Source organism: Aethalodelphis obliquidens, unplaced genomic scaffold (assembly GCF_003676395.1).
Source record: "Aethalodelphis obliquidens isolate GAN/ISIS:26980383/991018 unplaced genomic scaffold, ASM367639v1 scaffold33, whole genome shotgun sequence".
In the NCBI taxonomy this organism is placed as follows: Eukaryota; Metazoa; Chordata; class Mammalia; order Artiodactyla; family Delphinidae; genus Aethalodelphis; species Aethalodelphis obliquidens.
Genome location: NW_020837977.1, coordinates 2531884 through 2547160, shown reverse-complemented (window position 1 = coordinate 2547160; position 15277 = coordinate 2531884). Strand labels below are relative to the sequence as shown.

General features: G+C 33.9%; 1 protein-coding gene across 3 annotated transcripts in view; it reads left to right on the top strand.

Annotated features, from left to right (window-relative positions):
• HNF4G (hepatocyte nuclear factor 4 gamma) overlaps positions 1-15277 on the top strand; it is a 134273-nt gene that overhangs the window by 100620 nt on the left and 18376 nt on the right. For 2 of the 3 annotated variants that reach the window (XM_027127858.1, XM_027127859.1), the window contains 2 exons: positions 10793-10964; positions 14293-14387. In XM_027127858.1, coding sequence (XP_026983659.1) covers positions 10819-10964; positions 14293-14387 — 241 coding nt within the window. In that variant the 5' untranslated portion in view covers positions 10793-10818. Of the gene's footprint in view, positions 1-7556; positions 7727-10792; positions 10965-14292; positions 14388-15277 lie in introns of those variants that run through there. The other variant, XM_027127857.1, reaches the window with a different exon arrangement.

The window sequence follows — 15277 nt, the reverse complement described above, 5'->3', positions numbered from 1 at the left end:
CAGCCAGGAAAATAATGATTTTTTTTAATTGACTCATTTTTTTTTTGAGAAATGAAAGGTGGCTTTGCTTTGAATTAATAATCCATTTTATTGGGTGGAGTTCTCCTCTTATTGGTTTCCAGTTTACACTGAAAAATATACTGAGTTGCAGAGATAAACCCATGCAATATGGTCACCTTATCTTTGATAAAGGAGACAAGAATATACAATAGAGAAAAGACAGCCTCTTCAATAAGTGGTGCTGGGAAAACTGGACAGCTACATGTAAAAGAATAAAATTAGAATAATCCCTAACACCATACACAAAAATAAACTCAAAATGGATTAAAGACCTAAATGTAAGGCCAGACACTATCAAACTCTTAGAGGAAAACATAGGCAGAACACTCTATGACATAAATCACAGCAAGATCCTTTTTGACCCAGCTCCTAGAGAAATGGAAATAAAAACAAAAATAAACAAATGAGACCCAATGAAACTTAAAAGCTTTTGCACAGCAAAGGAAACCATAAACAAGATGTAAAGACAACCCTCAGAATGGGAGAAAATATTTGCAAATGAAGCAACTGACAAAGGATTAATCTCCAAAATTTACAAGCAGCTCATGCAGCTCAATATCAAAAAAACAAACAACCCAATCCAAAAATAGGCAGAAGACCTAAATAGACATTTCTCCAAAGTAGATATACAGATTGCCAACAAACACATGAAAGAATGCTCAACATCATTAGAGAAATGCAAATCAAAACTACAATGCGATATCATCTCACACCAGTCAGAATGGGCATCATCAAAAAATCTACAAACAATAAATGCTGGAGAGGATGTGGAGAAAAGGGAACCGTCATACACTGTTGGTGGGAATGTAAATTGATACAGCCACTATGGAGAACAGTATGGAGGTTCCTTAAAAACTAAAAATAGAACTACCATACAACCCAGCAATCCCACTACTGGGCATATACCCCGAGAAACATAATTCAAAAAGAGTCATGTACCACAATGTTCATTGCAGCTCTATTTACAACAGCCAGGACATGGAAACAACCTAAGTGTCCATCAACAGATGAATGGATAAAGGAGATGTGGCACATATATACAATGGAATATTACTCAGCCATAAAAAGAAATGAAATTGAGTTATTTGTAGTGAGGTAGATGGACCTAGAGTCTGTCATACAGAGTGAAGTAAGTCAGAAAGAGAAAAATACCATATGCTAACACATACATATGGAATCTAAAACAAAAGAAAAGAAAATGGTCATGAAGAACCAAGGGGCAAGACGGGAATAAAGACGCAGACCTGCTAGAGAATGGACTTGAGGATATGGGGAGGGGGAAGGGTAAGCTGGGACAAAGTGAGAGAGTGGTAGTATATATATGTCCATATATACACTACCAAATGTAAAATAGACAGCTAGTGGGAAGCAGCCGCATAGCACAGGGAGATCAGCTCAGTGCTTTGTTACCACTTAGAGAGGTGGGATTGGGCGGGTGGGAGGGAGGGAGACGCAAGAGGGAAGAGATATGGGGATATATGTATATGTATAACTGATTCACTTTGTTATAAAGCAGAAGCTAATACACCATTGTAAAGCAATTATACTCCAATAAAAATGTTAAGAAAAAACATATATATACTGGGTTGATTTGGATTGCTATTCTTCTTCATCAAACTTTTAGTGATCACATTTGTGTAATCTTCAGAGTTGAAAAAGTGGAACATGGAAACAAAAGAAACTACTTTTGGGATTAGTATAGTACTTTTGGTAATGAAAAGTAATCTCAAAGGAATACATTTACAGAACAAATTTTGTTAACTAAAACTTTAAAATAAAATGTTTTAATGTTAATATTCCAAATTATTTTCATGAAAATTCTTTTATGAAAATAACATTGATTTTTACTAGCCTGTTTTCTATTTTGAATCATGCTCTGAAGGAATGATTTAACTAAAGTATAGAACTATTTAACAGGCTTAATAGTCTTACAGATAAGATAGCAATGTTTCTGCTATTATCTTGAATAGTCAATAGTGAACTGAGTTGTTGTCTTCTTTAAATCCTGTGTTGTTTTCATCTCTCGTTATGTTGCTCTAAAGAAGTTTAAATATCATATTTCACATGCCAGTTTAAGGAACCATTGCTTTAACATTTTTCAAGAACATTAGTTGTGCTATTTAAAACTGACATTTTATCTACAAATAATGTTGTCTTTCTTTCTGAGGTATATGACCTGACTAGAAGTAAGAAGGTATATCTTAGCCTACAAACCATGAGATCACACTAAAAAACAGTAACATTTTGTTCAGCGTACAGAACAGATACTGCAAAGTGACCTCTGTTTAAGGAGCTTTCAGTAGATCATAGTTTACGATGTATATTTATGTTTTTGAATGTAGATTAAGTTTATATATCTCTATTTTAGAAAATGTATGTTAATTATTACAAATTGCTGTGTTAGGAATTAGCATGAATATTTGATGATTCTCCCAATTAAACATTAAGAATTAAACTTAAAATTACTCATAAGTTTATTATGTTGAAGGTAGGGTTTAATAACATAAGTCCCATTTATTTAAGGACAATCATTTCTATATCACCTAGGCATAAAATTAATACATTTTTTCTTATGACTACTTAAGCTTTTAATCTAATGTAGCCTTAATGAATTTATCCATAAGAAGTACTTGATGAAGCAATTATGAAAAGCTCCCTGGACTTTTCATCTGTCCCTTTGCTGGAAATACCTGAATTTTAATATGAAAATATATAAACAAATACCATAACTGTTTTACACATCTACATTTTATACCGTACAATTAAATAGTATAATTTTCTTTTGTTCAATTGTGCCAAATGACATGTTTCCAAAAATCAAAGTTACTAAGTTATGAAAATGTCACAATCACTATTGAAAGGGAAAACACAAAACACTAAAGAGTGATACTTGCTTGATTATGATGCATTATTAAAAATCCAAAGTAACCATGACTAAAATTATTTCTCTGTGACATTTTCTTTTTTCGTTATCTCTTTATTTCCTTTCTTTCTCATCCTCCTCATTGTCCTTTCTTACTCTTCTTTAAGCAAACAAAAATATTCTGAATGAAGCCTAATTAATTTTAAAAGTAGAGAGGAGGGATTTGTCTTATGGAGGAATACAAGTTAATTTTAAAAAACAAGTTATCTCATGTTAAAATCAATTCAAGAGAAAAATCTAATCTCTACTTAGCCAGCTCCCTGCATTGACTCAGGTTCTCAACTTCCTTTGTAGAAGATACTAATTTAGTTTCCAGGGTAGGCTACTTTCCTTAAGTAGAAGGCATCTTTTTTTTTTTTTTAACAACACTGTTTTGTTTTACATTTCTCTGATTACTAATAAGGTTGATAATTTTCCCATACTGTAATTCAGTTCATCATAAATCTTTTGATTTTATTGTGCTAAGAACATCTAACATAAGTGCTGCCTTTTTAATAAATTTTTAAGTTGTGTTATACATTATTGTTGGCTGGTACAATGTTGTATGGCAGATCTTTAGATGATTTTATCTACAAATAATGTTGTCTTTCTTTCTGAGGTATATGACCTGACTAGAAGTAAGAAGGTAACTCATCTTGCTTCAATAAAATTTTAAACCTTTTAATTAGTAACTTCCCCTTTCTCCCTCCCCCTGGCCCCTGGCAACCACCATTCCTCTCTTTGAATCTATAAGGATGACTATTTTAGATTTCTCATATTAGTGCAATCTTGCAGTATTTGTATTTCTGTGATGGGCTTATTTTATTTATCATAATGTTTTTAAGGCTCATCCGTGTTGTAGTATGTATCACTAGTTCATTCCTTTTTAAAGCTGAATAGTTTTCCATTATATATCATGTTTTTTTTAATCCATTCATCCATTATGGACATTTGTATTGTTTCACCTTGGCTATTGTTATTAGTGCCGCAGTGTCCTCTGACCATCTCATCAACTCTATATAGTTATCAAGGATCACTTGTATTTTTTACCTAGCATGTTAATGCCATTTATTCTTGTTATTTTACTCTATAATTTAGTTAAATATTGCATAATCTAATGAAATATGAGTGTTAAAAGAAAAAAATTTCCCTATAAAAACCAAGGAAAGTACTTTGGAAGTGAATAAAAGCAAGTTGATTAAAATATATTTCAAAAAGTATAAAATTCTAGAAGCCTTCTGTATTCCAGTTGCTTTACAGATACCTTTGACTTTTTTCTCCACTTAAAAAAAAATACAAGAAATCAAAGGTAGTGTATGGGATTTATAAAAAAAATAATAAGAAGAAAGAATCCCCAATGTAAATTGGTGCGGCTGCCATGGAGAGCTGTATGGAAGTCCCTTAAAAAACTAAAAATAGTTACCATGTGATCCAACAATCCCACTCCTGGGCATATACCCAGAGAAAACTCTAATTCAAAAGATACATGCACCCTAATGTTCATAGCAACACTATTTACAATAGCCAAGACATGGAAGAAAACTAAGTGTCCATCAACAGACGAATGGATAAAAAAGATGTGGTACATATATACAATGGAATATTACTCAGCCATAACAAAGAATGAAATAATACCATTTGCAGCAACATGGATAGACCTAGAAATTATCATACTAAGTGAAGCAAGCCAGACAAAGACAAACATCATATGATGTCACTTACATATGGAATCTTAAAAAATGATACAAGTGAACTTATTTACAAAACAGAAACAGACTCACAGACATAGAAAAAAAATGTATGGTTACCAAAGGGGAAAGCAGGGTGGGGTGGGAAAGGATAACTTAAGAGTTTGGGATTAACAGGTACACACTACTTTATACAACATAGGTAAGTAACAAGGTTCTACTGTATAGCACAGGGAATTATAGTCAATATCTTACAATAACCTATAATGGAAAAGAATCTGAAAAAGAATATATGTATGTATATTCTATATATACTTCAATTTAAAAAGAAAAAATCCATTTATTTGGATTCTTACTCAAATAAAAGGTCTTGGTTATCCAACAAAACAGTAACAATTATACATATTAAGTATAGATATACCATTTTTATGACTCTTTGTTTCAATTATTTTATTTGCTTAACTAGTTTAGTAAATTACCAGTTCTAGAATTTAAGAAAAGAGGACTTCTACTCTACTTTGTAATGTCTTAGAAGATTAAAAACAAAACAAAAACAAAGAGAATCTTTCCTTCACTAGAGTGAGGCTGACTGAATTCTGTGGGAGTTTCCACATCTGAAGATCATTAAGACAGACTGCCCCCATTGAAGAGCTATGCCTGCTATTTCAATCCTCTGTATCTTCTGGAAATTCTCAAGTTTTTACTTGATAAAGTGAAGAAAATAATTTACAATAATGTGTTTCATCTTGAAAACCAGCTCTAATTGCCAGTGGCTACTTGAGGATCTGTGCTGAGATGAATTTAAAGCTCCTTCCACTTTTGAGTGCAGTGCCCTGATCCATGGTGATGCCACCCATGGACACAGGATGGAGTAGACCAATAAAACTATGACAGCATTGTTCTCCTGATCTATATCCACATTTCTCTTTTTATCACATTTCTCTTAAGTGTTTTGCAGTCTTATAAATGAATGGTTCTCGACCTTTTTCTTTGCTTCTTTTCCTTCTGTTGGTACATTCCCATTGGTGACATACCTCAGCATCGGTTCGTCACTACGTGCATGTGAAAGACTGTGGGCAATGCACAATGCACTCTTTGTGTTCACACAGGAAACACAACAGGTCTGTGCTACTTCACCACAAATGAGAACCACTTCATGTAAATGAAAACCACAGGATTTTCATGTTGTGCCCTTCAAAAACAACTACTACAGTTAACCTTCTAAACAAAATCAGTCCCTGAAATTTATCCCCCCAATATTATCCTCACAATTAAGAATCCTACAGAATATAAAGACAAGAGGACTATTCCAGTGATCCCTGTTTGATTTAGTGATGCTGGCTGCTGAAATGACTCTGCTATTTTCTTCACATGGCTTTGAGTTTAAGAGGCCAGTCTTCCCTGATGAAAAATATAATAATTTCTAAGATACAGTAGTCATAAAGTCTATGGTGTTAAGAAATTGAATAAGAAATATTACTTTGCAGTAATCGTTAACAAATGTGGAAAATGAAATTCTGACTTTATAATGTAAATGTGGCTGGAATTCTTTCTTGGAAGATAAAATCAATAAACATATTCTCAGAAATAAAATATAATCTTTGAATATTATCTTGTAAATTTCCCCACACTCTAAATGCTTCTTGTCACACATACACATAAAACATATAGTGTGCTTTATAAATGTTATGTATGAGAAAGTTGATGATGGGAATGTGTAAATCTACACATGTTCAGTTTAATGTCTAGAATGTAACTGACATCAGAAGTAAAAATATATGAAACCTTATTCATGTAACATTTATTTATTATTATTTTTGCCTTTTTTGTTGTTTTTATTTTTATTAAAGTTATAAAAGCACGTAGATTCAAGAATTAAATAATTCTACAAAGTTTCTCCCAAGAATTCTACAAAACAAAAAACAAAAAAGGTCAACGGACATCGTTCTCAGAGGCACTTCTTTTAGCCTTCTTTTTTCTTTCTTTTTTTCCCCCCACTATTACCCCATGACTTTAAGTGACATGCTGCTTCTTGTACTTTCGGTTTTAGTGTTCTCCATTGACTCTCCACTATGGAGAATGAGGATTTAGCTTTCTTTCCTACCCTGTCTTCAATGCACACTGGTATTCAGCCTCCTGCACATCTTTTCCAAGGGGCCTCCCTGAAGCAGTTTTTAAGGGCTCTCAGGCTGCATGCCATGGCAAGCTTCCCAGCATCTCACCGTGGTTGTCTAACAATTACTTATCGAATGCCTACAAGATACTAGCAACTGCACTGGTTCTGCCCTTGGAACATTTACAGACATGCAAGGGACACTGACTCATAGATTGATAACTAAAGAGAATGTGTTTCAGGCCATATTAGGGCTATGCCCAGGCTTCTACTGGAATATATCATAAATCCCTGTCATTTCAAATTACAAATTTGTTTTTCCTCAACATAAAGTTAGCTAAGGAAACTTGAAATTATTAAGTGCTTATGTTAAGTGTTAGCTTACAGTCTTGACTTACCCTATTTATAACAGTAAAGTGATTCTTATTTTTTTAGAACATGGGGCATGAGATTTCAGCCGCTTAAATGGGAGAAATGATGCTATAATGACAGTTCAAAATCAGAGGTATTCTCTTTTCTATTTTTAATCCTCTTAATGACATCATTTATTGTCTACTGGAAATCCATTTAGGAAATCATGTTAGTCCACTAAGCACTTCAGATAAGGTGATTTCATGAAGCATTCCAACATTATCACAATGAATTGCTTTCGTACACCATAAAAGAAAAAGAAGTAAGCAGAATATGGCCTGCTGAAGGAGTTTACAGTTTTACAGCTCCTCCCACTGTAGCACATAAGTCACTCAGTTACAGTTAACTTTGGATTATCCCTCACAGATTGAAAGCCCAACAGCCATCACACACTCTGGGCCTGTGGTGCCACTCGTATGTGTGTATCTAAATCAATGATGAGGGTATCGGAACCGATACTGGACATGGAGATGGCAAATTACAGTGAAGTTTTGGACCCAACTTACACAACTTTGGAGTTTGAAACTATGCAGATTCTGTATAATTCAAATGGTGAGTTCTCATCTGCTTGTAGATAAAAAAGAAAAGTAAGTATAATGAGAGCAGGAAAACTGAGCTTCCCAGGTGGTGGTTCCATGTGTTTTATTGCTGGAGAATTCAGGGCTTGTTTTTTAAGGCCACAAATCTGAGGTTTTTGCGCTTCATCGCAAAATTTAAATTAATAATGCTATGGCTATCTTATGTTTGAGATAGAAAAAGCTTAGCTATGCATAATAAAGTAACCTCGGAATTCTGTCATGGGCCAGTTAGATAGAAAGAGTAGTTTCAGCAGTTATTTTATTTACTGTAAATCACAGTAATGAGTAATATTGGCAGGTTGGCTGTAAAGTATATTTTCTATGCAACATTTAAAATGACATATGGAAAATTGTCCTTAGAACACTGGAGAGTTTTACTGGTTGCCTTCTTTCATTATTCCAGTTCTCAACTGCTGCTGATGAGAAACTGTATTTAACATTACTATCAAGTTTTTGCATTGAACACAAATATGAAAAGAAATAAGGGTTTATATTATAACTGCACTTGACAAGCTAATGTTTAGCCTCACAAAGCTCTTGGTATTTATATACTGTAACATTTTAACTTTAAATAAGACATGACTTGTTTAGGGCTCATGTCTTTATAGAATACAGTTTACTACTGACTTTGAATTTAGATATTTTTTCATGTAAAAATTTTGTCCAAGATCAGTTATAATTGTTAGAACTCATAAAATCTGCACATTATGTATGCTTTGGAAAATTCTGTGTGTGTGTGTGTGTGTGTGTGTGTGTGTGTGTGTGTGTGTGTGTGTTTAGCTCAGGACTGAGAATATATCTTGTACTCAGGATATCTTAACGTTCTACTATGCTGTACAATTTCAGTGACTGCTGTAGCTGTAATATTTGCAATAAACAACAATAATTTATTAGTGGGAAGATTTCTAAACATTTTCAGAAGATGAATTCTGAAATTTTAGCACAAAGGGGTTAAAATCAATTGACAGTGCCTCTATCAGGAAGTCACTATTTTTAATCCTTATGTTTAGACTTGACTAAGGTATTTAATAAAGTATTTACCTCAATAGACTCATGAATTTTTTAAAGGCTATAGATTACTAAATAGTAGGGACAGATTTATCATAAATATTTACTAAAACAACTGACTTATAATGGCTATTTCCAAAGTGTTGTCTAACTTGTTTTCTTGTAATAATATGTAAATTCTTGTTAATAATATGTAAGTATGACATTAAACTGGAAGCAAGAGTTGAATATTTTTTTTTGTTTCCATATAATCTTCCAGAACACAGTCAATCCTTAACACTTCTGCCATATTTCTAATATCTATTTTGTTTATGTTATCAAAAGAAAAATTACTAGCATTTAAATTCTAAAATGTCACATGATTACCCTTAAGCATATTCTCACTGAAGATTTTTGTAACTTTATGAAATTATATATGACAATATTTGTCAACTCAGAACTATTAGTAAGTAGAATACATATATTGTCACAGAATGTAATTTGGACATAACAGTCTTTGATTTTATCCTTTTTATATTGGAAATATAATAATTGTTATTAAATTTACATTATTATATAATTTATTAATTAAAGTGTATAATATATTCTTATTTATTTAATATCTTTTGAGTACATAGATAATTGTAAAGATGTAGTAAACAATATTAACTAATTTAAGAAATATTTAAGTAAAAATATCGATGTGGATTTTTTGAAGCGTCTTTCTTCAAAACAATTACTTCTCACTTTATGGAAGGCGTAGTTCTAAGAGCTGGAAGGCAGAGGAGTGACTAAGACAGATAAATCCTCTGACATCATGAAGTTTTTATTCTATGTGGAAAGATGGGTAATAAATGAACAGACCAAAGCATATTATAATTTTAGAAAATGAAGTGGTTAGTTTAAAATATAAGCAGGGTACTAAGTTCTACTTGAAGGGCAAATGAAAGATGACTCTTTTAGATGTGTGTTTACAGAATGTTTCACAGAAAATGTGAGATTTGAGCAGAAACTGGGTAGCCAGCTCATAGAAATTCTTGAGAAAAAGCTTCCCTTCCAGGCAGAAGGGTTAGCAAGTATAAAGGCTCTGAGATGGGAACAGACTTCAAGGAGAAAAAAAAAAAAAAGAGGCAACATTACTAGAGACTAGTGAACAGGATGAAAAGTAGTGCCAGATAATGGGATCAGAGAGATGGAAGGGGAACCTTTTCACTCTGGGCTCTGTAGGCCATGGGAATATGTGTAGGCTTTATTTTGTATCTAAGGGTTGGATGCAGAAGGCTAATGTGATGTGAATTTCTTATGCCAAGAGCACATTGCCGGCTTTCTGATAATAAACAGTAGGGGAACCAGGGTGGAAGTATTCGAGAAATTAGGTAGGAAGCTATTGCAATAATCCAGGGAAAAGATTATGTTCGATTGAATAAGGGTGGCCATGGTAAAAGGCTGAAAAGGTGTGGCTTCGATATGTATTTTAAATACGACTCGTGGATTGGATGTGAGCAACGAAGGCGAGAATTCAGTAAAGGCCAGATTATTGGCCTTAGGTACCAGATGGTACCACTGACTGACTAGGGAAGACTGAAGGAAGAACAAGTTCTAGGAGAAAAAAAAAAAAAAAAATCAGAGTTCTATTTTTGATACATTAATTTGAAATTCTTATTAAACTCCAAAGTGAAGTTGTTCAGTAGGTATTTGGGCATTTCAGACTGATACCCATGGGAGACATCGGGCCTAGAAATAAAATGTGGGGATTTTTCATCATACAGATGATATTTAATATCATGGGACCGGATGAGCTTCCCTAGGGAAAGGGTATAGTTGAGGGACTGAGCCCTATGGTATACCAAATTTTAATCCTCCAAAATACGAGTGGGGAGTTTGGAACGGAGACTGGCAGAAACAGCCAGTGGATAAAAGGAGAGCACTGGTGTGGAGCTTCCAAGAAGTTGAGGAAGGGACTATTTCCCTCCCATGAATAATTAGTAGGCCAATTTATGTAAGAAATACTCAGTACTAACTTGCACTCTACCACTTTGTCTTTCTTTAACAGATAGTTCTGTCCCAGAGACAACAAGTATGAATACCACAGATAATGGTGTCAACTGTCTATGTGCTATATGTGGGGACAGAGCGACAGGAAAGCACTATGGTGCCTCCAGCTGTGACGGGTGCAAGGGCTTCTTCAGACGCAGCATCCGCAAGAGTCACGTTTATTCCTGCAGGTACTTGAAATGCTCCTTCCCAGAAGGAGATCTTTAGAGGTGTTTCAAAATGCCATGCAAGAAGTACGGGAATAAAATTCAGAGCTTTCAAATTTCTGTAACTCTAAGAACAAAATTTATAAGCGACATGAAAAGTGAGGATGTGTGGGTGTGTATACACATGCAGTCACACGGGTGGTTCTCTTTTATGAAACATCTTAGACTTATAAAATGTATATTAAAAAATCCCCATGCTTACCACCCAGTTTAGACCAATATAATTGAAGCCTCCAGTGAACACCTCCCCTATCACTTTCTCTTCCTCCCCTCTCTCCCAGAGGTAAATACCATCTGAACTTTGGTGTTTGTCTTTTCCTTGTGTTTCTTTATTGTTTCTCCACGTGTTCATATACCAAGAGCCATATGTAAATCTGTATTTAAATGGTTTCACAATGCGTGTACGTTTCTGCATATTGCTTATCTTTTTAGCGTCATCACGTCCTGAGTCTTGGAACAAAATTATAAAAAGGCAGATGATTTTGGTAGCTTGTTGATGTTACTGAATAAAATGAAATTTTCAGCTCTAAAGTTTTAGATGTATTTCTCGTGGCACAATTTTGTAATTGAATTTAATGTTTGTCTAAAATGTATTTATATTTTATGTATCACACGTTTCTAGTAGGCTTTTTTAAGAAAGTCAACATCATAGCATGATTTAGGGTTAGATATTTCCCTTTGAGTGTTCAGAATGACAGTTCTTGAATACAGATTATATCTGTGTTAAATACGGGTTATTAAAAAATGACTGACTTTAACAGAAAAATATCTGTGTGTGCTCTGTCTCTGAAAGTCATGTGTAGGATTGTTAAGGGGTTTTAGGTACAAGTTGGATGTTTGGGAAGAAGTTAACTCTTCCAATATGATGCCATTTGACTTCTAGGGATGTGGGAAAAGTTAAACTAGTGTTCTCTAGTAATTTTTTTAGGAGAGCTTAAAGTAGGTATAAAAATCTAAATCATCCACTTTAAAACCTTCTTGGTAAACAAAAAAGAGTATGTTCTTGCTTTTATATACAGCCAGACTCAAGAGGTGTAAAGTAATCAAGCGGATTTCCTTCATCAAAAGCATTTTCTCTATGATTACATCAAATATTGAGTGCTTCTAAAAGATTACTAACTAAAATACATACAAAATAACATGTAAACAATACTTTTTACAATTTTTAAGTTATGTGTTCTGTTGAAGGTGAAATATATATATATATATATATATGTATATGAAAAATGACCATCCAAGCAACTAAATCCAACAGCAACTTTTTTTTAATTTAATTTTTTACTTTATGTTGGACCATAGTTGATTTACAATGTTGTGTTAGTTTCAGGTGTACAGAAAAGTGAATCAGTTATACATATACATATACCTATTCTTTTTCAGATTCTTTTTCCATAGAGGTTATTACAGAATATTGAGTTGAACACCCCAGCAAGAACTTTTAAGAGTCAGAGAATGTCAGCACACAGAGCTTTCAAGATTTCCACCCTTCCTGTATGAGAAAAGTGGGAAAGAAACGTTCCCATAACAAATTTTGGAAATTTAAAAACTATTCCAACGACATGTATGGCTTTACTCCTCCCACCTTCCCATCATGAATACTGCTGCCAACTTAGCTTTCTTTACATGTATTGGTATTAAGCAAATGCCATGATTTTCCATTTGGAAAATATTATATTGACGTAAGTTTAGGGGCAAAAAGGTTTTTTAAGCTCAGGTTTTGCTGATCTCATAGTCTTTTAAGTATGCTCAGTTAACAACCTGTGACGGCAAGTTTTCCCTATTTTACAATTGTGGGTTAACTTGGAAAGTTAAATAACATTTTCAAGTTCTATAGACAGTGAATGTTGACCTGGGAATCAAGCTCAGGTTTAATTCCAGAGACTGTACATTTTTTTTTCTTTTAGTATGCAATTCATTTTTTTATCATATTCACAGAGTTGTACAATCATCACTACGTTCAATTTAGAATATTTCACCATCCTATAAAGAAACCTCTTAGTACCCTTTAGTAGTCACTCCTCATTCCCCCCAACTCCCTCCCCACCAATATGAGGTAACTACTAATCTACTTTCTGTCTCTATAGATTTGCCTTTTTATTTTTCTTTTTTTTTGCGGTACGCGGGCCTCTCACTGCTGTGGCCTCTCCCGTTGCGGAGCACAGGCTCCGGACGCGCAGGCTCAGCAGCCATGGCTCACGGGCCCAGCCGCTCCGCGGCATGTGGGATCTTCCCGGACCGGGGCACGAACCCGTGTCCCCTGCATCGGCAGGCGGACTCTCAACCACTGCGCCACCAGGGAAGCCCAGATTTGCCTCTTTTGCACATTTGACATAAACGAAATTACACAATATGTGACCTTTTTTTCTGACTTCTTTCACTTAGAATAGTGTTTTCAAGGTTCATCCATGTTGTAGCATGTATCAGCGCTTCATCCTTATTTATTGCCAGGTGTAATATTCCATTGTGTGGGTACACCACACTTGGTTTATCTGTTCATCAGCTGATGGGCATTTGGGTTGTCCCCACTTTTTGGCTATTATGAATAATGCTGCTATGGACGTTTGTGTATAGGTGTTTGTGTGAATATGTTTTCATTTCTCTTGGGTGTATACCTAGGAGTGGAATTGCTGGGTCATTTGGTAACTCTTGTTTAACTTTTTGAAAAACTGCCAAACTGTTTTCCTAAGCAGCCACATCATTTTGTATTATAGATAACAGTGTGTGAGAGGTCCAGTTTTTCCACAACCTCATCATTTGCTGTTGTCTGTTTTCTTCTGATTATAGCCACTGTAGTGGGTGTGAAGTGGTACCTAATTTTTCAGAGACTCTACTCTTTATACTTTATTCAATTGCCTCTTGATATGTAATTTGGAATTTAGAGTAAACTCCAATTGGATATGATGTAAAATTAATAGAAAAATTTTTAAATAGAGAAAAGCGTGAAAGTTCAGAGGAGTGAAGTTCCCCGTCACACTGAAATCATTTAGCAGTAAGCATTAGAATTTGTATGCCACAAATTTTAAACTAGGTTTGGCTTTCATGGCTCAAGATAGAAATGATCATGGATACTGGCCAAAAGTGAGATATCATTCAGTTTTGTTTTATTAGAAAGACTGCATGAGAGGGGAGGCTTGTGTTTTCATGTCGATCATGAGATTAGAAAAGTCATAGTTAATTGTTCTTATACATTCTTTCTGTTGATCTAAATTTGACTATACTTTTTAAAGTCTGTCTGCTTTTTTTTGATAAATAACAGTTTTCTGCAAACTAATATATTTTTTTGGTGTTGTAGGTTCAGTCGGCAATGTGTTGTTGACAAAGACAAAAGGAATCAATGTAGATACTGTCGATTAAGAAAGTGCTTTAGAGCAGGAATGAAAAAAGAAGGTAATAATATATAACATAATGATTATTAACATTATTGATGAAAAGTGTTATACACACATGTTCTCATTTAATCACCATAACCTTTACATGAGCTCTGATTATCCTCAGTGAAGAATCTGTGGTTCCTCGAGTTTAAGAATTTACTCAAGGACACTGATACCCACTGGTGAGTGGTAGAGCCCGTCTTTACCTGCTGACCGATTTGACATGTTCTATCCACTACTGCGTAATCCCTGGCAAGAAAATTATTGTCTGAAAAAATATTCCAATGTCTTGTTCAAAAGCTAAATGGTAAACTGTATTAATAGGATGCAATTATAAATGAATTTTAAATGAATTTTAAATTTTTCATTCTCAATAACAGTTGAATATCTTTATTAATTTCATAAACATTAACTGAACATTGACTTTTCATGCATTCATTTATTTATTTAACAAATTTATTGAGCACTGCTGCTCTCCAAACACTGTTGTGGGTGCTGAGGTTTCAGTAGTGAACATACTGAACAAAATAATCCCCCTTGTCAGGGAGCTTATATTCTATTCAAAGACAGAGACAATGGACTAGATGCTCTATTTTAGTGTGCACTAATTTCATTTTGAACATATTAAATAATCTAATTATATTATCCTACGTTCTAACTATGGTTAATTTAGCAAAACAAATGTGTTTAGCACATTTAAATGTTTGGCAGGGCATAGCTGCTATACAATTTTCTGTTTGTCATTTTGCCACATGCTTATCCCTATCACTATCACATACAAAGAGATATTTTTCAGAACTGTTTCATATATTATTAAAAAATTAAATCAGATATGTGAAAAATATCAAACCGATCTTAAACATAGTTTTTTTCTTTGTCACTCAGTATTTTCAAGAGACAAAAATT